Consider the following 27,516-nt stretch of genomic DNA (forward strand, 5'->3'; position numbering starts at 1 on the left):
TGATATCATGTTGTTTCCAGATTTAGTAGATCGCCAGGCACAGCCACTGTGAAAGAACATTGACAAAGTTACACAACAAGCTGTTGTTGTAGTTGTTGTTGTTGTTATAGTGGGAGTTTCTTTTCCACACACACACACCTGTTGCATGTCCAGCTCAATCTTCCCTGTGTCGACTCTTTCCAGAGACTTGAACATTTCTGTTGAACAAACAGAAATGTGAGTTGTCGTGCAGGCTCGAGGTGTCGGGGCGTGTCTGTGTTTGTTGCTCATACTCACTGAAGAGCATTTCCAGTTTGATGAGACAGCCCACAAAGCTGTCGAAGTCTATGGCGTACTGAGCGTCGGCGTAGCGGCTGACAATGGCCTGCAGCACGGCGCTGTTAACATGGAAACCTGTGGACGAAAAGACAAACACGCACATACGTAGATGTGTGTGTGTGTGTGTGTGTGTGTGTGTGAGATTCTTCTGTCTGATCCCGAGGAAGTAAAGTGTGTCAGACAATAACAATGGATGAGTCATGTTGCACAGCACCGCCCTTGCTCACTTTGTTCCTCTGGCAAAGTGTTTATACAGAGACAAGAGTCTAACTGGCATATCCTGTTTAGCAGCTACACACTAAAACGCACCATCATCTACGCCAGCAAATGATCGAGCTGTTCTTATGTGTTTCTTTGAACTGATGTCATAAATATGTACCTATTAGTTAAAGATATAGTAAGTAAGTAAGGGTCCGTGAAGCATATCTGAACATGTGTTGTCATAATAACGGTTGTGTGCTAATGAATGTGCAACCATTTATTTCCTCGTGTGACAACGTTCTGTTACCTGCTTGAATGGCAGCGCCTCTCATTTCGTGGGAGCTCATGGTGCCAGAGTTGTCCGTGTCGTGAGTCTTGAAGATCTCCTGTGTGTGTGTGTGTGTAACCCGTGAGTTGTGTTTATACAGTAGGTGAGGCCAGGTTTTCACCCATGTGACGTAATTGGTGTCAGACAGCTTGGATCAGAACTTACCAGATATTTCTGGATTTTGCTCCAAAGCAAATGGAATTCCATCAGTCCCAACATGGCACTTTCATCTTTCTGGAAAATGTTGGTTAAGAGCTCAACGCGCAATTATCGTTTATCATGTAGATTGTTGTGGTTGGAGGACAGGCTATTTCATATCTTTAATGTTCTATATTTTAAAGCGGATACGTCCAGAAGGCTGACAATAAGTCGACCTGTCTCGAGGCTGAATCCGTCCGTCTTGAGATCAGACCCTGCGTGAGAGTGACAAAACAAAGCTTTTGTCAAGTAAAGGAAAATGAAAAGTGTCTTTCCTTAAATCCATTTTGAATTTACTTACGGTGGGAGACGACATTGTTCAATATTCTAACCAGTTCAAAGGTTGATATCTCCATGTCCTGTTTGAAAGAAAAACATCTTGTCAGTGTCAGTGAGGGGAAGGAGGAGGAGTACAGGGGCGTTGTGGACTCCTTCGTCGAGTGGTGTGGAGCTAATCATCTGATTCTCAACTCCACCAAGACTAAGGAGCTAGTGGTAGATTTCCGCAGGAGGAAATCTACCCCCACACCCATCTCCATCAACGGTGTGACTGTAGATGTTGTCCAGGATTACAAGTACCTTGGAGTATACCTGGACAATAAACTGGACTGGGCCAAGAACACTGAGGCTGTGTACAAGAAGGGCCAGAGTCGTCTCTATTTCCTGAGGAGGCTCCGGTCATTCAACGTATGTAACACCATGCTGAGGATGTTCTACCAGTCGGTGGTAGCCAGTGCCATCTTCTTTGCTGTTGTGTGCTGGGGCAGCAGGCTGAGGGCAGCAGACGCCAAGAAGATCAGCAGGATCATCAGGAAGGCTGGCTCCGTCCTGGGGGTCCAGCTGGACTCTTTGGTGGTGGTGTCTGAGAGGAGGATGCTGTGTAAACTGCACAGTATCCTGGACAACATCTCTCACCCTCTCCACCAGCTGCTGACTTCGAGCAGAAGCACCTTCAGCAACAGACTCATTCTCCCCCGGTGTAACACAGAACGCCAGAGGAAGTCTTTTCTTCCTGTGGCCATCAGGCTGTTTAATTTAGCTACTTCTGGCCGCATTAGGAACAGTGGAGACACTGTGTCCTGATCCAAATGTCACTTTACCCATATCACTTCATCACTTTACTTTGTTTGCACTATGCTGATAACATTAGTCACCTTATCACTGTTTATCACTTTCAACATTTGCTCACCATATTTTAGTTGTACTTATTTTATTTCCGTGCGTACTGCTGTATATTATATATACCTACGTTGACTGTGATTCTTTTTTGATTCTTTTTGTGGCATTGTTGCATTTAAGTTACTGTTGTAAGTTACTGTTTTTCCTTCTGTTTGGCACTTTGTTGCATTTGTCTTACTTGTTTTTATTTTTATTTTTATTTTTATTTTTATTTTATTTTATTTTATTTTATTTTATTTTATTTTATTTTATTTTATTTTATTTTATTTTATTTTATGTATCTTTTAACTCTTGTACATCTACACTTTTACCTCCCAATTGTTGCACAATAATTTCCCTCGGGATAAATAAAGCATCTTGAATCTTGAATCTTGAATCTTGAATCTTGAATCTTATAATTTGTTCATAGCTGTGGATACGTGACGTTCATGTCTTTGTCCCTCTACGTACGTCTCCAGCGATCTTCTTAAAGAGATTCTTGAAATGAGGATCCACATCACGCTCAGATATCTCCTTCTGTAAGAGAGACACCTCTATGTGTGAGTGTTGATGAAATTGTAGTGAAATGTAGTTCTTTTAATACAATTAAAAAGAGGGCTGCTAGTTATTCAGTGGATTATCTCACCTCATCCTCTATTTCAGCATCAATGTCTTCCTCCAGTGGACTGAAAAAACAGAAATGCAGAGTTTGAGCACTCTCTCTTGGAGTGTAAGGAAATTACAAGTACTTCTCGCTTTTCAATTTAACTTGGTGACTAAAGACACGAGTGGCCACTAGATGGGTGTATAAGAAAAAGCTCTGAGATCTGCTGCAGCTTCCCCTGAGGTCATCAGTCATCATTATAACACATGTACCTGGTTGCAGCCTGTTTCTCCGAGAACACCCTGAGAACAAAGTTTCCATTCTTGTGTGGGCGGAAAGTTGAAGGCACAATGGCGTATTCCCCGGGAGGAAGTCGGAAGCGGTCGCTCACTTCGCGCGTGTTGACGAAGCTGCTGCTCATGGCCACAGCTCTCTGTCGCAGCAGAATCTCTGGACCTAGATGAATATTACTGCGGCCTTTGTACTGAAGTTGAACAGCAGAAGAGGTTTTGTTATTACCAGCGGAAGGAAATTCACAGTCCTGTGATGTATATGTTGCTATTTAAAATGGGAGATTTACGTAGCAGTTGAAATACAGACCTCATCTGGGACCTGCAAGAAGGATAAAGACAGTTTATAGAACCTTAATGCAATATTTTAAAAGGTCAAACACAGAATAGTGCACTCAGCTGCCACTTTATTAGGCATTCATGGGAATTGGTACGAAAGGTGATGTTGGTTGTGGCATGGTTGCTGGTGCCAAACGGGTTGGTCTGAGTTTTTCAGAAACTGACGATCTTTAACAAAGAATAGTTTGAAAGAATAAATAATAAGTGTGGTGCAGTGTTAGGGTTAGTCCCATGTGCCTGATAAAGTGGTCGGTGACACGGACATTGATTAAGACAGCTTATTGAATGTCTGCCAATCACTGGCCTTTGGATTGGAATAATTTGACTGAAGGTTGGTGTCATATATTAGAACGCTGTCAATGACTTTGACTCAACATGTGCAAGTACGTCTTGAATAAACCAGGTTTTACCAATAACATTAATAAGGGTTTCAAGATTCAAGAGAGCCAGGGTCGCACTATTGTTCAAGTGTACTAGACACTTTAAACTGTACACTCTCAGAATTATAAGTGCTATGTAGAACCATATAAGGTTCTTCGGCTTGTCCTCATAGGAGAACCCTTCTTGGCTCCAGGTCGAAGGTTTCTCTGGATCAAAATCGATCTTACTGGAACCATTAGTGTTACCAAGAACCCTTGAAAAACCCTTTATTCAGGAAAGGGGTTTTCAAGGTTTCTCTGGATCAAAATCGATCTTACTGGAACCATTAGTGTTACCAAGAACCCTTGAAAAACCCTTTATTCAGGAATGGGGTTTTAAAGGTTTCTCTGGATCAAAATGTTTCTTACTGGAACTATTGGTGTTACCAAGAACCCTTGAAAAACAAACGGTTCCAGGTAGAACCTCAGCCCTTGTAGAAAAACACTTTTGGAACCCTTATTTCTAAGAGTGCACTTAGTACCCAGGTAGCCTGGAAAGGGTACTTGGAGTGCGCATGGGTGAACATGGGTGGGACCACTATGACAACCATGGACAAACTGGCATGGGACCTATATTGTCAGCCCAAATATAACCTTTATGGGGCTCACATGGACATCATGGTTGCGTGATTGAGAAATACGTATACTTAATGATCATAGCATTGCTAAAACAACGAATGGCTTTTGCACAGTACTGTAAAAAATAAAAACCTCATAGATGGCAAAGCCAATCGTCTCAAGCTCGCTGTTCAGCCTCCTCTTCTGTCGTCCGTTCTTCTGCATCAGCCCCACGAGAAATGTGCACCCGTCCTTGTCATCCAGAGGATCGTCATCCACATCCTCCAGACGCACCACAAACTGAGGGTTGGATGAAAACGTGGCTGTAACACATACAAAAAAAACCCAAAGAGATTAGAGCAGAACTCCTCACTCAGACATGATGTACGCATGACTTCCCCCTCTACCTGTGTGATTGCGGCAGCCACCAGCAGTGGAGCCAACCCTCCACATCCCTTCAAACTGGTAATGGTTCCAGTGCTTGACATTAATGCTCGTCAGTGTGTCTGGGGTCAAGTTGCAGATCTCCAGTTTGGAGAAATGTCTGATGAAATCTGAGTAGGACATCCTGAGAAGAGGAACTCGTTTGTTATTTCTAATCATTTCATCAATAGTGAATGTTTAAAGACAGAAGATTTACCAAAATTCTCCATCTTCTGCCACATGGTACAGGTCTGATTTCTCATCTTTACTGATGTAGTCCCATTCACTGGATCTATGTTGAGAAATAACGATGTATTTAGAAAACATTAATAACCAATTGTACCTGATGGTGTGTGAAAAGAGAATATATTTACCTGTCACTCCAAGGCCCCGTCCACTCCACTTGACCCCACGGATTCCTGACGCGGACCAGTTGAACTTTTCTGCCCCGGTAACGAACCTGAAGGAAAGAGAAAGAGTTCACTATGTGCTTTGCAGGCCGTAAAATAATAATAAAAAAAGATAAAGTTAGTGCACCTCTTTTGCACCAGTGACTGAGTATGCATGTCCTTTCACTAGTTTAGAAGCAGTAACTGCCTCTGTCTCATAGGCACTGGATATCTGAAAGCACAGGATGCAAACATTTCAGTGCGACATGACTTTTGGTGCATTTGTTTGCATGCAAACGAGTAGGAAAATAAGACTCACGTCAATGGAGCAGCCCAACAGTGAACCCAGGCTCAGGGCCTTCTGGATAATCTGGAAGAGCTTCGGTGGAGGCTTGTTTAACGTGTATATCTCTGCAATTCCTCCTGTGAAATCCTCAAAACCCTCAATAGTGTTTCCACCTGACAGCGCCTCATAGCTGCCATTGACCCTGTCAGACACAGAGAGATGTAATCACATTTGCCTACAACTGTACAAACATATTGTACATCGCAGATGTCTGTATACTTAGCGTAGGCCTTCTCCAGGAGTGCGCTCCAGAACTCTGAGCCTTGCGCCGAGTGGACAAACATCAGTTTTCCATCTCTGGTGGGCAAACGGTCATCGATCACCACATCTGTCCATTCACCAAACTGCCAGAACTGAGGGGAAATAATAACCATCAGCAACATCAAATACTTAAAACTAACAACTTTTATCCTGCATTATGACTAAGAAAGTTTGTATTATATATCTTTATTTCACATTCACTGTGTTTTCTATTGTCACAAAGCGTTTGTCTTCACAGTATAGTGGTTTGTTGTATTTTAGATACATAACTCTCAGAAGAATTCAACTTCTCCGTGGTGGAGATGATAGAAGACTGTTGAAGATGTGCATGCAAACATAGTCATTGTAAAGTATTGATTAACTTTGCAGGGCAGGTGAAACATTTAGGGAACTGCCAGAAATGTAAGTTGAAGCTTTGACTCTTTTAATTTCTTTGAGCATCAATGATCATTGCATTTACTCTACTTCAAAATTAGTAATTGTCCTACACTAGTGAACATGTTTTCATTTAAAACTTGCATTTTATTTAAAGATCCAGTCTGTAACTTCTGTCGTCAAAACGCTGTCATGGCGCTTTTCCACTCAGCTCTACTATTTATTTTAATTTTTTCTGCTTTTCCATTAGTTATATTACTTGTACTTTTTTTTAGTGCCTGCTCTGACAAGGTTCCAAGTGAGCTGAGCCGATACTGATGTGATACTGCTAGCCACTGATTGGCAGAGAGTGCCATCACTGGATGAGTCATGAGCGTAACGTCCGACACAAAAATCCAACTGAACAAAGCTAGAAGGTAGATCAGTTAAAAAGACTTCCTGAAAACATGCGTTAATCTCCAACATTTGGCAAAGAAATTTCAAAAATCGCATTATTTAACAGAGGAGTCTGGTCTATTTAGCGACAGCACTGCCCACGGCTGGTGATCGTGAGCCAAATCACAACCCGTTCTGCTGTATTTCAGTTCAGCTTTGGTCATCACATGTTGTGTGCGTCGTGTATAAAAGGATATCGCAGCAGTTACCGAGTAGATTCAAGCCGAGTTGAGCCAAGTCTTGCTAGAGCTGAATAGTGAAAAAGCACTGTTAGCGTCTCTACCCCTCCAGACTCACCCCAGGCCTCAGGTGAGCCTGCAGAGCTTACTACAAGAATCTCAGGTCCATATTTCAACGGTTCTCTTTCAACATTTCACTATCTCGCTCGTTTCAGAGAACTGGGATCATTCCTTGACTTAAAGTCCGCTTCAGTCTGTCTTTGAGCAATGCCAAACTGGAGATCAGTTAAAAATACTTCCTGAAAGCCGGCATTAATGTGATCAGATGAGAAAAAAAAAATCTGACCTGGAAGTGAAATATCCCAGCATACTTTTCTGTGAAACTCTGTCCAGGAGGAACCACTCGAGCGAGGACCTGATGCTCCAGAGTCAGAGAAGCTATTGCAGCCAGAAGCCAGCAGTCACCTGCACGGCAAAGAGCAGATACATGTTGTGAGATGAGGCAACATGTGGTGTTCACCACATTGCGGCTGTGCTGTAAACAGCATGTTCCAACAAACCCCCTTTTGCAACTTTAATAGCAGCTGGTTGGAGGAATGGTCGCGTGGATGTTTGCGGTTTCCTTTTAAAAGCAACAACACCCCATCATCCATTATCTTTCCCCTCACTTACCCAGACCTCCTTGGCAAATGTCTGTCCTTGTGGCTCCATCATCGATGAACTTAGGCTTGGAACACAGCTCCTATAGGAAAACAAAGGAGTTGAATATTTGATCATAGTTTTTAGAGACATTCCTCCACTGATGTCTGGATTAAATATTCAGCATTAATATTTTAGACCATGAGCGAGAAAAGAGGGATACATCATTGCAAACTGGTTGTAAGTAGGTGTAAGTAGGTACAACATTATTTTCTTTTTACTCTCAAAACCAATATCCGGCGCCAGAAAACTGCCAATGTATGTCAAAGTATTGGAAGTTCTGCTTATGGTTTTAAAAAGATTTTCAGTTACATATTTGAATATGCTTTGTCTTGTTTTGAGAGACTTGAGCATTTTATTTTACTTTCTACTAGCTTGGTGGACTTTGGGTAGGCTAAAGTAAAAAAAAATACTTTTTCTATGAAATAATTTTCTATTAGGTCTGATATTATAGTTGTTAAATCTTTATCAGTGGAAACTAAATGTCCACTGTCCCATTCAGTTAAGATAATGTGCGAGACAATGAGACAATGTTTTGTCTCGTGGGTTATTGTCTCAAAATAGTTTATCATTTAAATGTGTTTGAAGAGGAAAAGAAAATCACAATTATGACACTGTCAAACTGCAAAAAAAGCAGAATCACAATATAATTCACTTTGATCCCCACCCTAGAATCCCCAGGCCGGAAGGAACCACTTTGTGTGTATTGTGTCTTTGGTTTCTTGTAATTGAGTCAATCTCTAATGATAGAATTTGGCCATTTAGTGGTTCCCTCTTCTGTCATTCCTAAGTGTCTCCTCCAAACTTCCTGTTTGCATTGGCTCACATTAACAAACGTTGTGTGTCACATGGTCTGATCAAATGGTTAGTAGCAAAGGATCTGTGGTAAGTTCGTCTAGGTAACATTTATACCCTCAACCTCTGAGTATCATGTTCTGTAACTATTGAGTTGTGTTCTAAAACCTTTGAATATCTCAACCCGGGTGTCAGGGCTATGTTCCTCCATGTTAAGAAGGTCACTAAATAGCTTAAACCTATAGATCTGTCATCCCTGAACAAAAACATTTTAGATTCCTTAGCGGCAGAATTCAGTCCTTAAAATGTTACTAAAGGTAATTAATGATCAATGATATTTAATCATAAAGTTATTTTAATCAATTGGAGTCAGATTGAATAAATAATTACTTCTATGCATATTAACAAGTGTCTCTGAATATTTCCTCCCCTACAGGTAAACAAGTGAATTGTGACAAAAGCACGTCATCCCAGCCCTGGTGGCTACCTACCGTCGGCCTCTTCCAGACCACTCCCCTGGTCTTGGATGAGTATGGTCCCAGTTCCTTAAAACCCAAGGATTTGGACTCAGCCGGAAAACAGTTGTCCTCAAAAAGACGTCCACGTTTTAAGCACTGCTGCCGCAAGGATTCATAATCCTGCTGTTTGAACTTCACTGCCTGCTTGTTGGTGCCAATGCCTCGCTCCTTAGCCTGCTGATGGGCCAGTCGGTCTGCTGTGGATGTCATCCTTACTCTTGACTCTCCCGAGATGGTGTTGCCTGGATTTCTGTCCGAGTTGGTTTGTGAGGTGAGCCTTTGACGTGTTTGTCCCTGCTTCATTTATAGTGTAGTCACCACAGGTGAGGGAGAAGACAGGGTGGGATCACAGACAGGGAGGGATTAACGTTGGGCAGGTGTGAGGCAAACAGAGCAGACGGCTGCAAACCTAAACAAATCAGCAGTGAGAAATGGCTGTGGCCACAGCTGAAGAACAAACAGGGACACGCCTAAGGCCTGTTGACGAGGGTTGATGCTAGTGTGTGACACAATCAGTGGTCAACATATTTAATTTGTTTTATTCCAATCTATAGCTATAATGAAATAAAATGTTCACCAAAGGCAAAACAAAGGTTTTTCCAATGTTATTGAAAGGAATTCAATACTCACAGCTGGGAATTAAGAAATGGAAGCTTAAACATATAAAATGGAAGCTTAGGCATAATGTAATGGAAGCTTAAACATATGTAATGGAGCAACTGTTGAGCAAAACTAAGAGATGGAAATGTTAAAGACATTGCAACACTAAGCTTAGTGTGATGTGTGTTTGTACACTCGGCATATACATTAGGCTTCACTGTGGCTACACTGGAATGCACTATTGACAGAATACATTATTGCTGTTCTTACATGGCCTTATGAATGATTAATTATACATGAACTGCTGTTTTTACCAAACAGACAACGGACATCACCTATTGTCATCATGTAAATAAAAGCTAGTGAGAACAACATTGCTTCGATTCCTATACTTAGAGCACAGTAGCTTAAGTGAGTTTGTGTATATAAAATTATATATAGTTTTAATGTGAAATTAAAATAATAGATAATAACGTAACTGCTATTTATTTTATAGAGTCTCAAAACCAAAACACTAAGCTGAAAGATTACAAATTGGTCCATAGAGCTTGTAGGTAGTGCAGTATTGATGGATTATTGTTTGGGAGTAGTCCTTTTTCATGTTATGCACACTTAATCCGAACAGTTTTAAAGCTTTTTGAATAGTTTCTATAACATAAATATCTATACGTACAAACAGCAAATTAAGAAAAAAATATTATGTGTCTATGGGAGCAGCGTCTGATTCAGATGTTGCCAATGTTACATCCTGATATACACAACACAGAGAAAAACTGAGCTGCAGAAATAAAGAAGGCTGAACTTTGTCTGAACCTAGTTTAAGATTTAACGCAATATTATTTCATTGATGGCGGACTGAAACGCCCAACCTTTCAGGAGTCTATTCTCTTCTAGCGATGCTCTGATAGACTGATGTTAAACACATATACCTTTGTGTTCGACAGTGTGATTCAGAGGACACAATTACACCAGGATAAGGATTTACAGAATGTTAATATTTACTTTTCCAGGTTAGGGTTCGGGTGTCACATTATTTGTTTAGCCACAGAGATCAGCTCTAATCATTCTGAGATAGTAATAAAAAAAAAAACACTCTGAGACTATCACTTTACTACAGATTCAATCTGTATTCTTAATATTATTTGGAACATTTTGGAACAAAATATCCTTTATTTAGATTATTCATTTTATTACTGAGGAAGTATATACACATAAATACACAAGTGTTTTACATACATGTTTTTTATAGTATAATGTTGATATTCTAACATCTCTACAGTACGGAGGACGAGACTTGACATATCAATAAATAATAAATACATACAGAAGTACAGAAATGTAAAAATGAATGTAAAGCTTTTATTTATTTATTTATGCATGTATTTATTGCTGTATTTATTTATTCATTTATTAAGGTATTTATTTATTTATTCCTGTATTTATGTATTTATTTATGCATTTATTTATGTATTTATTTATTTATGCATTCATTCCTGTATTTATTTATTTATTGTTATGTCAGGTCTGGTCCTCCATACTACTGTGTGTCTATCAATGAGAGCCTGCCCGTTAGCAACAGCGCCTCCAGCGGTCAGTTACAGTACTGTGGGGTACAAGGTGTGAGGCAGTGGCCCCTCCTCCTTTTTTATGTGTGTGTGTGTGTGTTTGTGTGAGTGCAGTAGAGAGGGGTGGTCCTGACTCCTGCGCTCCTGGAAACCAAACCACTGCCTGTCTTTTATTTTCTACAGATTCACACAAACGTGTTGTCAGTCTGAAAGCCGCCGGAGCCTCGTTTGAAGCGGTGGTGAGTGTCTCGTCTCCGTTGTCTCATTTCTAATCACAGCGGCCGAAGGTTAACGGTGCTCCGCGTGTACTTCAGGCCTCTTCAGTGCGGTGATACAGATTTACTGTGCTCCGTGTTGTAGCGCTAACAATAGTCAGTGAATGTGTGTGTGTGCGGTCACAGCTGTCGCATTTCAAGGCTCTCTGATTCAGCACACCTGTTCAACATTGTGTCAAAAAAATAACATAATTATTGCTCTCAGAAATGTCTGTAGCTGTGTTTACTGCAGGGTAGTAACGACAGGCCCCACTTCCACTTCTTGAACAGGTGTCGCTGTTGCTAGGCATCAGTATTTACAGTATGTGCAGGAGGCGCGAAATAATTGCGATTTACGATAATTGTAAAAAAAAATAATAATAATACAGATTAAATGAAGATCCTTATATTTAAATGTGTGTGTGTATATATTTAGATATATGTATATATGTGTATATATATATATATATATGTATATATATGTAAATGTATATATGTATATGTATTTTGTTTGCATATTATTTTGTAATATTAAAAAAAAAGTTACATAAAATTACATGCTACTAACTGTTGTAGTATTTAATAAAAAGAAATTAAAATAAAACACCTTACTAATGTTACAAAAATGCTTATGTTACAAATAGGGGTGGGTCAAAAATATCGATTTGGTGATATATCCTCATCCTTCATCGATAATACGCCAGAGCAAATATCGTTATTTGAATAATGTAAACAGTCCCTTGCTGGGCATCGCTACTCGATGTCTCCTCGTGGGGGCGCTGCTCAAATCAATTGGGGAAACTTTGGCAGAAGTTACCTTGCCGAAGAAGAGGGAGATAACGGCGGGAAGATGGCCCCACGTTTAATACTTATGCACTTTAGTCTCTATGTTGTGAATAAATAGAGAAATCCTGCACTTTTTACTTTTCACTGACTTTTTGTTTTCTCCAGTTAGACAGATATCATGATGTATCGCTTTATGATCTTGCAATATATTGATTATCTCAGAATCATTGTATCGTGATTTTATTGGTATTGTGGACCATGTATCGCGTATTGGATCGTGTCTATAGTTACAAAACAGATGGCCACTTTTAAAAAAACAAAACAAAATGTAACGTCACATATACACCTTACCACCACCGTAACAAAAACAATTACTAACGTCTAACTAAAATATCATTAGTTAAAGTGAGAAGCACATGTCCTGCACAGTATGTTGGCATGCTATACAGCAGTAATGATTGATTTTCTGTATCCGTGATTATCACAATTGCATGATTCACTGAGTGCTTCTTCCTTATTGCAGTGTGTGATAATATTGCATATTTGCATGAAATACTTTTTAATAGTAAAAGGTCAATCATTTAATTAAGTAAAGTAGGCAGCGTTCTTGTATTATGTTGACAGTGTTGGCTCCTGTGCGTTGTTTTGAGTGACAGGGTAGTTCAGATGGATTGTTTAGGTTAAAGTCCTGGTTGATGACATCACCATCACTGGACTGCATTGATCAGCGTTTCTTTGTTCATTAGCGTGAAAAGGAGATATCTTTGTCGTTATTTGCCGGCAGCAGCCTCTCTCTACTGTTTGTCAGAGCAGGGGGACATTCCTGCAGACTCTATAGGCATGCAGGGGGCCTCATAGTGGGGGGTGGTCTTATAAACAATGTCGTGTCCTGCGGGATTGTTTCTTTCCAAAGGACAGTAATGTATCCTTTAATTTCAGCATAATGTTCCTCTCGACTTTCCTGCTGTCTCACGACTGCAGCTCGGTCCAAGTCTATCGGACTGCGAGTGTCTGGACTGTTTAGTGAACTCAGCTCATTAGAATTCCTTTCCAGTAGACCAGAGTGGCATAAAAGACAATGTCCCTGTTTCCCCAGCTCTTATTTCAACAAGGAAACAGTTTTTTTAAAAAGTCTCAACAGTTGGCTTATTGTCTTATTTGGTTACATTTCTCCTTACAAAGTTATTATGTTCTCTCTGGTGACTTAGCTGACAGCTGTGAACCCTCCTTGCATAGATAAGCAGGTGCATTCAGAAAAGAGAAAAAAGACCCACATTGACATGGCAGTACAAGCTTCATGAACTTGAGGCTGAAAAAAAGAGTTAACTCTTTATTTAACTTAAAAATCCAAAATCAGGATCAGAATTGCCTCTGTGGCCAAATACTGTGGATTTGTACTGACAATGAAACGTCAATGAGTGAACTCTTATCTCTGATTTGTCTCATTCTTCCTCTCAGTCTGCCTATACAACCAATGTGTCATCATTCTAACTTGCTTTGTTATTCCTGGGTTTGCTGTTTTGAAGGTGGTGCTGTGCTTTTCCTCTCATTAAGGAACCGAGTTTCATCCGAGCTTGCTTTCTGTGCTGCTTTCTGCCTTCTGCTGTGGGGCATTGGTATTCACTTATTTCTAACTTATATTTTTAGTGGAGTGATGTTACCATCAAATTAACATTGTTGTTACAGGAAGGAATTATTGCTATTACCCTTTCGTAGGATTGTTGCCACAACATTGGAAATACTCGAGTCATGAGTCCAACAAACAAACCCTTACCACCAAACGAGAGACCTAATTTATGATGCATACAAGTGGGTACAATTCACATTTGTTTCATCAGTGTCCAGCAGTACTTTTTAGTGCTTTAATCTCTTTAATAAGAGAGATGTAGTTGTGAAATAATTTTAGGCTTGTCATTTTCAGCAGGCTTTTTTTTAACTTCCTCTGGCTCAGGAGACAAAAAACAGAAAGCCTGTCAGATTTGGGTTAGGCTCAGTTTGTTCTCTCTCAGACCAGAGCTTTTAGTGTCTTATGATTCTCTGCGGTGCACGATGATGCACTCTCTCACTCGGAGTTCACATTACCCTCATCACATTTTAAAGCTTGGCACAGATTCGTTTAACTTGACTCAGTATTTGGTGGTACTGCAAAAATTGGCCAGTAGCATAAAATAAATATATTTTATTTCCAGCCTTTTATCTGAATGAAAATTGTGACATATTTCTTGAAATGTCTGGGTTATCAATTTAAAAATAATATTTGGTGTTGAAGTCTGTAACTACACACACGTATATATACAAATATATATATATATATATGCGTCAGTAGGCTGCTGTGGTTCATACATCGCATCTAAAAACTGTTTTTTAACTACCGTGCCCCACACCCCCCAAAAAAATCTCACACGCCGCCACTGCTTAAAATATTATGCGAGTACATATGTAAGTCTAGAAATAATCAGTCATCATGTGTAAGCCTTTAAATGTACAATGTACCTGACCATCGTCTTATTAGCAGCTTTGGCTTCTTATATTTTCAAAAAAATGCATTAATTACCAGTGTAAAATAATCTTTCTTCACCCTCCCACAGATGATTGGCATGCTATAACTCTGACACAAGAGTGTGCCACTGATAAACTTTCTTCTATTTATAGACGGCAGCACCGTGCACACACCCACCCAGTGGCATTATTTTTATCTTGCAGCAATATGGATCCAGCCGGAGGGATATCTGCAACAATATACGCCAGCAGGCTCAGAGCCGAAGGCATGGGCTCCAAGGAGCAGGCCGTGCACTTCGCCAACCAGGACTACGAGGCACTGAAACAAGACTGTGTGGAGTCGGGCTCCCTGTTCGAAGATCCCTGTTTCCCAGCTGAGCCTCCATCCCTGGGATTTAAGGAGCTTGCTCCTCATTCCTCTAAAACTAGAGATGTGGAGTGGAAAAGACCCACGGTGAGAAAACTGGGGGGAAACGCATGAATAGATAGTTCAAACTCCAGACCATATAGATATACTATACAAAAATGTACATAATGGCTGCAAAAAAACCCAAATACATTGTTTGAATGGAAATAGAATGGTTTATAACATCAATCAAAATTTTCCTGAGAAGTTAATGGTCTTTGTTGATAATTTCAGGTCATCTTCAATAGAATGTGTAGTTTTTCTATAGTTATAGAAATATATTATATATATATATATTTAGAGGAAAATGGACCACAAATTAATGGACACTAGTGTGATTGGCAGCTAGTATCATCCAATGGGTGCCTGGTTCAATGTTTCAAACTCTGACATTAAAAAAAACCCACACCTTCTTATTTTGCCAGTTGCTATCCACTCACACAATACAATTGAGCAATTAATAGCAAATATGTTGGCAACAGTGTGTGCCATCGTAAATATATTCAATGACCCCGACAGATTAGGACAAGTACGAGCTTCTCAGTCCAGTGTCTGCAGCTGTTAACATCTCATGGCATCTGACCACTCCCCGCTTGGACATTTGTTTACACTGCTGTGTTAACACACAGGGAGGTGATGCACAGATATAGAAATAGCAGTGGTGTGAAAGATGTGTTGCCCTAGGGAACATTATGTGAGGCATCCTTTGCATCCATTTGATACTCTGGCCAAAGACACAAGGCATGTCATGTTTTTTTGTCCAATTTAAAATCGGCTTTGAACCTCTTGTCATCCAGACAAAGCCATATATTCTTTTAGATGAAGGATAAATGCAACCAGACATTTCTAAGCAAACACAGCGAAGCAGCAGTGAGGGAATTGTGGTGATGGTATCATCCACTGTCTTTGTTTTGATTGTTTTCCTAGTTTAATTGGTTAACTAATACAGTGAGGTTGCAGTGACTACATGCTCTAAAATGTTTGACTGGACTGAAATCTGTTTATTTGATGGAATTGTATCCACACATTTAATTTCTCCTGTAGGAACTGACACAGGACCCTCAGTTCATTGTGGGTGGTGCTACCAGAACAGACATCTGTCAGGGAGCTCTTGGTAAGTCATTCATGCTCAAACTGCCATAGAAAGAAAAAAAACAGTAGGAAGACATCATTTGCTGGTTCCTAAGTGACTCCCCTCACTTGCAGGTGATTGTTGGCTCTTGGCGGCCATCGCCTCTCTCACTCTAAATGAGAAGCTTCTTCATCGTGTTGTCCCACATGGACAGACCTTCCAAGATGACTATGCTGGAATTTTCCACTTTCAGGTACTTAACTCCAGTCTTTGCACTTTTAGGGAGGCATTGTGGCTCGATAGAATACTTGAACATTTGTCTGTTTTGCAGTTTTGGCAGTTTGGCGAATGGGTGGATGTTGTGATTGATGACCGGCTGCCTGTCAAAGATGGGGAGCTCATGTTTGTCCATTCGGCTGAGGGCAATGAATTCTGGAGTGCACTCATGGAGAAGGCTTATGCGAAGTAGGTATTGAGAAAGAGTCAGCTAAATAATTCAACGTGAGTGTATTTAGTAGGAAGCTGCCAAACTGTAGTCTGAAGTACTGCTGTTGATGACACTCAAACCGATTCTTAATGTGGTTATAAGACTAAATGGATCCTACGAGGCACTGTCTGGAGGAAGCACCACTGAAGGTTTTGAAGACTTCACAGGTGGTGTGTCTGAGATGTACGAGCTCTGCAAGGCTCCCAGAGATCTGTACAGGATTATCGGTAAAGCCCTGGAGAGAGGCTCACTGTTGGGCTGCTCTATAGATGTAAGTGCTGACCACACTGGCAAACCACCAAGGCAGACTCATCAGGAGAAAGCCAATTGCATTAAAAGCGCTGTTTGTGCCAGATGACTCATACTCAGGGCTGCAGTTCATCATGTTATATAACATTACAGATCACCAGCGCCTTTGACATGGAGGCTGTTACATTCAAGAAGCTTGTGAAGGGACACGCCTACTCATTGACTGGACTGAAGGAGGTCTGTCTGTGCATGGCTCTGTTGTCTTTAATAACTGTTAATGATAACAGTTATTGGCTATTGTAGGTTTCTCATCACTTTGGTGTCTGCATAGGTGGATTATCAAGGCAACATGACACGTTTAATCCGTGTACGTAATCCTTGGGGCCAGGTGGAGTGGACCGGTGCCTGGAGTGACAAGTGAGTATGCCAAAACTAGGGATGTGAATCTTTGGGTGGCTCACAATTCGATTCGATTCATACGATTCTCGATTCAAACGATTCTTTGTGATCACACAAAGGCAAACTTGACAAACGTTAACATTTATTCATTCAAAACAAATAAAAACTTACTTACTGCACAAAAAAATAACTTGCATAAATAAAGAACTGTACACAAATAACACAAACGGGTGTTTTTTCAGAATAGAAACTTCAAAAATCGATTTTTGAAGTTTATGAATCGATTCAGAATCGTGGATGATTCAAATCGCGATTCATATGTGAATCGATTCCCCCCCACCCCTAGCCAAAACATTTGTTCCTTGTTGTTTATATCTTCTTTAATGACTTTCAAATCATTGTCTTGTCATGTGTAGTTCATCTGAATGGGACGAGATTGACCCTTCTGAACGAGAGGACTTGCATCTTCAGATGGAAGACGGGGAGTTCTGGTAAGATTGGCCAGTGTGAATTTAATCTACTGATAAAATGTGTAAGGTTGCCTATTTTCTTCTTTCTTAAGAGTTACATGAGACAATTGATCCTCCTGCATGTGAAAGTTAAAGGTTAAACTACAGCCTTAATTTAGCTTTATGAGACAGATCTGTGATTGGTGTCAAACTTCTTATCTCCCTGATGAGATTTGAATGAATGCAGTTTTCAAATGTAAATTTTTATCAAAAAATAAATTGCAAATCAGGTGTTTTACTCAAAATTAACTTTAATCTCCTAGGATGTCCTTCAGCGAATTCTTGAGACAGTTTTCTCGACTGGAGATCTGTAACCTGACTGCCGATGCTCTGAGCGAGGACGCCGCCAGCCACTGGAACACCACGAAGTTCTACGGCACATGGAGAAGAGGCAGCACCGCCGGAGGCTGCAGGAACCACGCCAGTCAGTCCCAAACATATGTTTACAGGGAAAATGCAATGATATTATATAGACTGACAGAAAATAGTATCAAAGTGATGTCTTCTCTCTAACACAAATGCACCGTCTGTGTAGACACATTTTGGATCAACCCTCAGTACAAGATCACGTTACTGGAGGAAGATGACGACCCGGAGGACGACGAGGTGGCGTGCAGTTTTTTAGTATCTCTCATGCAGAAGGATCGTCGCAGGTACCGGCGCCAAGGTCAGGACATGCACACCATTGGCTTTGCTCTCTATGAGGTGAGAACAAGGATGAAACATTCACAAGCCTCTTTGAATTTCAGAGATTTTGCTTTAACTTAAACACACAATTTTCTCACTTTTTACAGGTCCCAGAAGAGGTAGGCCAAACTTTGAATATAGCATGTGTTTATTTTGTTTATTATTAATTGTTAAAAAAGAGGTTGACATGAACAAAACAAATGCCTCTCACGTGCTGTATTATTTCCTGTTGCCCATAGTACAGAGGCTGCCACAATGTCCACTTGAAGAAAGACTTCTTTTTGAGCCATTCATCATGTGCACGCTCCGAGACGTTCATTAACATGAGAGAAGTGAGCACGCGACTGCGTCTTCCGCCTGGAGAGTACATCGTCGTTCCCTCCACCTTTGAGCCCAGTAAAGAGGCTGACTTTGTCCTCCGAGTCTTCACTGAGAAGCAATCGGAAACCGAGTATGTGACATAGATAAATTCATGTGTTTTTTTTTGTTTTTTTCAGTCTATATGTTTTTAATGCGTGAACATGCCATCTTTTGTCCACTGCAGAGAACTGGATGATGAAATCTCTGCTGATTTAGGAGATGATGTACGTAGTGACGTATAACTAACACACTTCAAATGTAATGTACATGTATTATGAAATAACTAGCATGCCAATTATTTGTGACTTTTTTTTTCTTCTTCTTGCTTTTTTACAGGATGAATTAACTGAAGATGATATTGATGATTCCTTTAAGTCCATGTTTGCCCAGCTAGCAGGAGAGGTAGGTAGCTAGCTACACAGCATGACAGCTACACTAGTGATATGAGACAGCAGCAAACTGTAGGTCAAGGAATATACCAGTTCTCTGAAACATGAGTGAGGTAAAACTGATGTTGAAAGAGAATGGTTAAGGTGGACTGGGAGTTGTCCTTTCAGGAAGCTCTGCAGGCTCGCCTGAGGTGTGGGCTAAGTTAGAGTGGTTCTGACACTAGCAGTGTTTTGGCAACAGAAGTTACACACTGGAATTGTGTAACTTCCTGAAACCTGAAGAAAAAAAAGATCTTCTTTTCTTTATTGTGTTTTCCAGGATATGGAGATTTCAATTCGAGAGCTCAGGACCATTCTGAACAGAGTCGTATCCCGGCGTAAGTTTTATTTTTAGGCAAAAATTCACAAACGGTTTGAAGGTTGATGTATTATTTATACATCTGCCATTACTGTGTTAGTTTCAAATGTAGATTGTCTGTTTCCCACCTCCATTAGTCAGTGACGACTGTTCAAATTGATTGTTCAATTCTAATTATTCCAGACAAAGACCTGAAGACTGACGGCTTCAGTATAGAGTCCTGTAGGACCATGGTCAATCTAATGGATGTATCCTCTTTCTTTATCAGGCAGGAACTGATCAAAATTTGTATTCATTTTATTAAACAAAAAAATACAGCTTGCATGCCAGTGATTGTCCGTGTCTAGATTCACCCCTTGACACCCTGTTCACTAGAAAGATGGTAGCGCCCGTTTGGGACTGGTGGAGTTTCAGATCCTCTGGAACAAAATCCGGACGTGGCTGGTAAGAACGAATTTATAAAGTCAAAGGAACATTATGCACTCTTAGTCTCTTTGTATTTATATAGTATAAACATTTCTGTCATTGTCTTCTAGGGCATTTTTAGACAATATGACCTTGACAAGTCCGGTGCCATGAGCTCATATGAGATGCGCCTTGCTGTGGAAGCGGCAGGTACAATGCTTTTAAATCTTTCCACATACATATACAATAAAGACACACAGTCATGGATGATAACTGCAGCCCTTTATCTCTCCCTGTTGTGATTCTTTAAAGGTTTCAAACTAAATAACAAACTGAACCAGGTTCTGGTGGCCCGGTATGCAGAGAACGAGATGATCGACTTTGACAACTTCATCTGCTGTTTGGTCAAGCTTGAAGCCATGTTCAGTGAGTAGTAATAATAATAATAATAATAATAATAATAATAATAATAATAATAATAAATTTTATTTGTAAAGCACTTTTCATAAAGTTATCTCAAAGTGCTACAGAAACCAATAAACAAAATAAACAAAAGACTAAGAGAAAAATCAGACACGATTAAAATCAGACACGATTAAAATCAGCAGAAGAAAGAATAGCTAAAGGAGGAGAAGAAAGTGCAGAAAAGAGAATAAAAACATCTAGGAACGACCTAGGAAAGCCTGTTCGAATAGAAACGTTTTAAGCCCTTTTTTAAAGGCATCGACAGACTGGGGTTGTCGTAGGTGTTCAGGGAGGGAGTTCCAGATGTGGGGGGCAGTGGAGCAGAAGGCTCGGTCTCCCATGGTGCGGAGTCGTGTGCGGGGCTGATGGAGAAGGTTGGTACTTTGGGACCGGAGGTTACGGGTGGATGAGTGAGGGGTAAGGAGGTCTTTGAGGTATTGTGGGGCGTTGCTGTAGATGCAAAGGTGGGTGATGAGGGCGATTTTGTATTGGATTCTTGAGGTTATGGGAAGCCAGTGTAGGTTCTGAAGAATGGGGGTGATGTGGTCGTATTTGCGGGTTTTCATCAGAGTTCGGGCAGCACAGTTCTGAATGAATTGAAGTTTCTGAAGGTGTTTGTTGGGTATACCGATGAGCAGGCTGTTACAGTAATCAAGCCTGGAGGAGATCAGGGCGTGGACGAGTTTTTCAGCATCAGAGAAGGTGAGGAATGGGCGGAGTTTAGAAATGTTCTTGATATGGAAAAAGCAGGTTTTGTACAGATGTTTGATGTGTTTTACAAAGGTAAGTTGTGGGTCCAGCTTCACACCGAGGTTGGTAACTGAGGTAGAGAGGGGGATGTCTTGACCAGAGAAGGAGATGGTGGTTATGGGTGATGACTGGACCTGATGAGGGGTACCAATTTGTATGGCTTCGGTTTTGGAACTGTTCAGCTGGAGGAAGTTGTGACTCATCCACGCCCTGATCTCCTCCAGGCAGTTGGAGAGGGCTAGAGTAGGTGATGATGAGTGGACCGGGGTTGAACGTAGGTTGGGGTCAGTTCGGAGGTACAACTGAGTGTCATCGGCGTAGCAGTGAAAAGAGATGCCGTGCCGGCTGATGACACGACCCAGTGGCAGCATGTACAGGATAAAGAGGAGGGGTCCTAGGACAGATCCTTGGGGGACACCGCATGTAACAGGGGCTGTTTGGGACCTGGCAGAGCCCAGGCTGATGTACTCTGTCCTGTCGGCGAGGTATGAGGTGAACCAGTCCAGTGTGGAATGATGGAGACCAATGTCGGTGTGGAGGCGGCTTAGGAGGATATGGTGGTCGACAGTGTCAAAAGCCGCTGAAAGGTCGAGAAGGATGAGCAGGGAGGGGGATCCAGAATCGGCAGAGATGAGAAGGTCATTGGTGACTCTCAACAATGCTGTCTCTGTACTATGGGCAGTGCGGAAACCAGATTGGAATATTTCAAACAGTGAGTGAAGTTGTAGATGTTCCTGTAGCTGTGCGGCAACAGCTTTTTCAAGCACTTTAGACAGGAATGAAAGATGGGAAATGGGCCGGTAGTTTGAGAAACATTCTGGGTCGAGGTTGGGTTTCTTCAGGAGAGGCTTGATAACGGCAGTCTTGAGTGAGGGCGGGACATGGCCGGAGTTTAACGAGTGGTTTATTATTTGTGTGGTAAGAGGGCTTATGACAGACAGGTTAGATTTGATGAGTGTTGTAGGGATGGGGTCCAGGGGGGAGGTGGAAGGCTTCATCTTTTTGATGAAACCCTCAACTTCGGTCTGTGTGACTGTAGCAAAGGTGCTGAAAAGTGCAGGTTGAGGGCAGGCAGATGGCAGAAATGGAGCTGGGGAGCCTGAGAGCTGGGACCGGATGGAATTTATCTTGTCTTTGAAAAATGCAAGAAACCTGTTGCAGTGTTCTACTGTGGGTTCTGTATGGGTTTGGTTTTTGGGATTAAGGAGATAGTTTATGGTGGAAAACAGCTGTTTTGAATTTCCTGGACTGTTATTGATGATGTTGGAGTAATAGATGGACCGGGCTTCTTTAAGGGCCGCTGCATAGGCCTTCTGGTGATTTTTGTAGGCCAGCTTGTGTACCACCAGGCCAGATGATTTGACACGCCTCTCAATGGCACGGCCAGCAGCCTTCATCTTGCGCAGTTCTTTCGTGAACCAGGGGGCAGTGCGGGAGAAAGACACAGTTCTTGTTTTGAGAGGGGCATGTATATCCAGGAGGCAGCGAAGAGAATGGTTGTAGTGATCGACCGATTTGTTGACTGATGGAAGGTTGACTGAGGCCAGCAGTTGAAGGTCAGAGTGCAAGATGGCAGGGTTGATGTTTTTTATGTTGCGAAAATGAATATCGCGTTTAGGCTGGGGGAGGAGAGATGGGCAGGAAATGTCCATGGAAATGATGCTGTGATCAGAGACGCCCAGGTCATATACTGACAGATCTTTGATGGAAGGAGAGTCTGTGATGACCAGGTCTAAAGTGCGCCCTCTGGTGTGTGTAGGTGCATCAACGTGCTGTGTGAGGTTGAGACAGTCCAGTACATGAAGGAAATCAGCTGCCAGGGGGGAGGAGGGATTATCAATGTGAATGTTCATATCACCAAGTATGATGTTATTGGAGGATAGAGAGCAGAGCGAGGTGAGAAGGTCGTGAATCTCTGTGATGAAGGATGGGTGTGGTTTGGGCGGCCGGTAGATCAGTACAGCATTGATCTTGGAAGGGGGTTTTGATTTGAAGGCCAGATATTCAAACGAGGACACATCAGGTAGAGACAGAGGAGACAGCTTGAGTGTGTCGCGGTAAATTACTGCCAGGCCACCACCTCGGCCAGTGCAGCGAGCCCTCTGCAGGTAACTGTATCCAGGGGGACAGGCTTCATTTAATGATGAAAAAACCTCAGGTTGGTGCCAGGTCTCAGTGAGGCACATCAGGTCTATATCTTTATCAAGAATGTGATCATGAACCAGGCTTGATTTATTAGACAGGGACTGGACATTCAAAAGTTCAGTTTTAATGTGGGATTGATCAGTAGACCTCTGGATGGGACAGAGCAGGCTGGGATCCACACCTCTCTTTCCATCACGCACAACATGGCACAGTCTCGCGATGTTTCCGCCGGCGATATTCCTTACCGCGGTGGCGGCACTCTGATGACGTATCTGCGATGCGACAGGAAGAGCGGCGAGCCAGGTGGATGAGATGGAGCCGGTGTCGGGAGGCTGGGTGTAAATAAACTTTCTCCGCGAGCTTCGAGCTGTAAGCTGTGCCAGGGTGGCGGGTCCATTTACCTTAGTAATGAGCGGCGCTGGCTCCGGGAAGATAGGACGGATCCATCGGCTGCATACGAACCGGACAGGGGGAGAAGATCCTAGGCGCAGCTCAGCCGAGGAAAAGACTCTCAGGTGAGCTTTGAGACGGGCGATCACACCGGCACGTTTCCCACGTCTTCTAGAGCGCTTTCTCTGGGGGAGAGGGCATGACAGCCGGCATCGGTGTTTGGAGCCGCAGGGTCCGTTGGAGCGGGACTTTTGGTCACGATCCCTCCGGGGAGAGACAGTAGGCAGTCGGCGCAGGTGAAAGGGAATGTCCGCCAGCACCGGTGTTTCCTGATCGAAAAGTGGGCGATCAGATGGCAACAGGGACTCTGACCAAGCCCTGAGGTCGAGGAGGGTTTGGCGGTCGTATGCCAGTAGAGCAGAAACATATCCGAAGGCAAAAAGCAGTAGGAGCAGGAAAACAGACATAACAGCGAAGGAGCGAGGCGGACGGCTTGCCAACACGGGCGCCATCTTATCTTAGTGTTGGGAGAAATGCTGGGGGGGAGCAAACTTATCATTAGTTTTTATTTTACTTTTTTTACTGACATCATATACAGTCTGACTGCTGCATTACACAGACAGTAACAGAAGACACAACACTTCATTGTAGATAATGATCATATTTTGCAGCTTTTGGTGCTCATGTGTGCACGTTATGAGGGATTGTTGTCAGCAGCTAATAGATCTTAACGATTGTGTGATATTTTAGCAGCAGTGCTCAATAATCTAATGAATGCAGCATTAAGCACTTACAGATAACTGGAGTCGATATCACACAAATTAATGTTGGGTAGCCTATTCATCCTTCACACACGAGTGCACACATCTGAAGAGCACTGGAGTCTCAACTGTGAAATTGTTAGGCTTCAATTTTCCATCTACCACTTTAAATCATGCAGTGTGGGCTACACATTAAATTGAAATGTCTGATGTCCACATTTACACTGGGAAAACAAACCACAGAGTGGGTGTGTCAACTGACCTGAAAATGGTTAATAGGCCGAAATGGAAGTGAAATTTAGAAATTCGAGCCCCTGGTCCTCAATTGCACAGGTTGAAAGAAAGTCATGTGATCATATTGTTGTATTGATATATTATTGTCTTGTTTTTAAGGAAGCACAGGTCACATTGATATTGGAATATCTGATCTGTTTGCTTACATTGATTCATCCATCTAGTCATTGTCTACTGCTTTGTCCTCTGGTGGGGGTTCATCCTGTGGACAGGTCACCAATCCATCACAGGGTCAATACACACAAAGACAAATAACACTGGGTTACGAAAAAAAATAATTGTAAGTTGTCCATTGACATCCATTTTTCTCAATCAGGTTTTTATGCTAATTTGATTTTGAGAAATCCGATCTTCTCACTAAATTGATTACATATTTGTGACATTATCAGGCTTATTTTTGCAAGATCTTCGAGCCGAAGCCATTTCATTCACTTGTAATATAAAAAAAACCAATTCATCATAAGTTGGCACATGCAAAATCTTCAGAATTTGTTTATTACAAGAAGTATAAAAGAATTTTGCATCATATGACGTGAAAACACCCGTACATCTAAACAAAAGCGTTCAAAAACAAATATGTAGCTTTGTTCAGAAAGTTGACCTGATTGAGCAAAACCAATGTGATTTTTGTATTCAGAACATCAAAATTATCCTAAATTAGCCTAAAAAAAACAAAACTTAAACAATACATTTGGTGTTGACCAGTGTAATCATTCACTCTCACATTCACACTTATGGGCAATTTACCCAGGGAAAACTCACGCACATACGGGGAGAAAATGCAAACTCCCTGCAGAAAGGCTCTTGTTCTGACCAGGTCGTGAACCACAAGTATGAAAGAGGACTGAATCTGATCTTCCAAAATCTGAATCCATTTTTTTCCTGCTTACACTGTTATGGGTCATAGCTGATTTTTGTCCCAAGGGAGGAAAAGATCAGAATTGTTTTTGGTCCTGTGCAGATGGTCCACAATACTCTCAGGTGATGCATTATATACAAAAAATAATGATATAATGAAACGCATTCATATCAAGCCTATTATAGACTCATTGTAGTAACATATTTCAGAAGCTAGGGGGCCGCAGTCTCTGTGTATGACTATATTGTAAATTGTGACATTTTTAACAGGGTCTTACAAGCAGTTTGACAATGAGGGCTCAGGAGTGGCTGAGATGAATGTCACAGAGGTGAGTTCTGTTCAAAAAAGAAAACCTCCACACGACCCGTAATTCTCTCCTGTTTGTCTAACTCTTATTTCTCACATTGCCAGTGGCTTTACATGACAATGTGCGGATGAAGCAGAGTCTTCGATAGAGGAGCATGCGGAGTAAAGGTACAGACATCCATGAAACTGGAGCCCTGAAGACCCCCCCCCCCCAGCCTTAGCCACAAACTGTTCCTTTAACACTCGCCCACCTCAGCAACTTAAGTAGCAAATCATATAGTTGTGTAACATAAAACCAAAGTCCAAGATGCATCTCCCAGCTGGATTTAAGAAACTATGCAAACGTACTATATTAAGCAGTCCATGTGCTATTTCAACCCTTCATCTCTTAAAAACAGCATGAGTCTGTGCATGACAAAAACCACTAACTGTATAATGCACGCACGGTAACGGTTGATTTTATATTTCTACATTTAAAATTTGCTGTCTGTATGAATGTGTGATTTATTAACCGTTGTAGCTGACTAGTTTTTTTTCCCTCACAGAATGAAAAAAATAATATTTTAAGATGTGTCTTTTACTGTAGAATTGAAGAAGAATTGAAAATTGTAGAATAGAAAAGTGAAGTATTATAGTCTTCATCATTCTGCCATTAAATCAACTTTTCTTAACCAAATTTATTTTGCAACTAAAAGGTGCTTTGGGAGCACAAACCTTTGCCAACACATCAGTGATATAACCAACAACTGACCCCTTTTTCCTCAACAAATTGTGCCACTGTACAAACAGAATAAGTAATATATTTGTATAGTAATTGAATAAGAATCACCTCATAAAGATATTTTATACCCATAATCTGGATCAGTTTGGATCTCCTCCAAACTTGAACTGTTAATTGTCTTATTTTCTTTCAGTAGTGACCTCTGAAGTATTTATTTAAAAAAAATAAAAAAAGGTAATTGATGCTGTTGAAGAAAGTAAAACAAACTCCTCTATCCACCCCATAAATGGATCTGCCCTATAAGGTAATGGATTTTTCCTTGGCCCATACATCATTGTGTATCATTGTACTGTAACACATAAAGCACTGGAAACATAACCTCCATGGCAGAAGTAAATGTAAAGAAATAATCACCATAGTGTTAAATTGATAGTGTATTTATTGTGCCTGTACTGTAGGTGGCAGTAGAGACTTGGTCTGATTCAGCAGAAATTTTTAATTTTTGGCATTTGACACTGAAGTTTACCCTCTATCTTTGACCAGTATTGTTTTATTTGAAGTCAAACTGACAACCTTGATTGTTTTTTTTATTTTGCACTAGGATTTTAGTTAAAGTAAGCAATGGCACTGACTCTAAATCATGAGAAATACTGTTCATCAGTTCACGTGAGTGACTTTTGCAGGGATCACATGATACTGAATGCCTTATACATGATGCCATGATGTTGTAATCATCTGTTAAAAATGTGCCACTCATGTGTTTTGTGTTGTGAATGTATGTTGTGCCTTCAATAAAAAATGATCTTGTGGTTTAAGATGTCTCGTCTAGGTTGTTGTGTTTATAACATAAAGCTGCCCCACATTTCTCTGCTCAGACTGCTTCAGAAAATCCTTTGCGTTTAGGGTAAAGGTTATATTTACAGTAAGCACAGAAAGGCCTCAGTAAAAGTCAAACCTGTTGACAAAG

At 41.2% G+C, this 27,516-nt stretch overlaps 2 protein-coding genes across 2 annotated transcripts; one reads left to right on the top strand and one right to left on the bottom strand.

The window, feature by feature from the left end:
• Nucleotides 1–22: 22 nt before the first annotated feature.
• LOC310934106 (calpain-2 catalytic subunit-like) lies at nucleotides 23–9,043 on the bottom strand (the record flags this gene model as incomplete). The annotated part of the gene is made up of 20 exons (XM_083897751.1): nucleotides 23–46; nucleotides 139–197; nucleotides 277–393; nucleotides 827–905; nucleotides 1,013–1,081; nucleotides 1,196–1,260; nucleotides 1,347–1,404; nucleotides 2,675–2,740; nucleotides 2,850–2,889; nucleotides 3,080–3,291; nucleotides 4,546–4,736; nucleotides 4,821–4,981; nucleotides 5,054–5,128; nucleotides 5,211–5,296; nucleotides 5,374–5,457; nucleotides 5,545–5,713; nucleotides 5,791–5,924; nucleotides 7,168–7,286; nucleotides 7,494–7,563; nucleotides 8,807–9,043. The coding sequence occupies 20 exons, from the start codon at nucleotides 9,041–9,043 to the stop codon at nucleotides 23–25; spliced, it is 2,115 nt and encodes a 704-aa protein (XP_083753877.1).
• A 2,054-nt stretch (nucleotides 9,044–11,097) lies between these two features.
• LOC310933730 (calpain-1 catalytic subunit-like) lies at nucleotides 11,098–27,329 on the top strand. Its single transcript, XM_083897281.1, has 22 exons — nucleotides 11,098–11,237; nucleotides 14,742–14,991; nucleotides 15,988–16,057; nucleotides 16,150–16,268; nucleotides 16,347–16,480; nucleotides 16,605–16,773; nucleotides 16,905–16,988; nucleotides 17,083–17,168; nucleotides 17,567–17,641; nucleotides 17,923–18,083; nucleotides 18,195–18,364; nucleotides 18,454–18,465; nucleotides 18,586–18,797; nucleotides 18,891–18,930; nucleotides 19,043–19,108; nucleotides 19,415–19,472; nucleotides 19,637–19,701; nucleotides 19,829–19,897; nucleotides 19,990–20,068; nucleotides 20,171–20,284; nucleotides 25,792–25,850; nucleotides 25,934–27,329. The coding sequence occupies exons 2-22, from the start codon at nucleotides 14,746–14,748 to the stop codon at nucleotides 25,958–25,960; spliced, it is 2,115 nt and encodes a 704-aa protein (XP_083753407.1). The 5' UTR covers nucleotides 11,098–11,237; nucleotides 14,742–14,745; the 3' UTR covers nucleotides 25,961–27,329.
• Nucleotides 27,330–27,516: the final 187 nt, after the last annotated feature.

The sequence above is a fragment of the Microchirus variegatus genome, assembly GCF_963457635.1.
Source record: "Microchirus variegatus genome assembly, chromosome: 11".
Lineage (NCBI taxonomy): Eukaryota > Metazoa > Chordata > Actinopteri > Pleuronectiformes > Soleidae > Microchirus > Microchirus variegatus.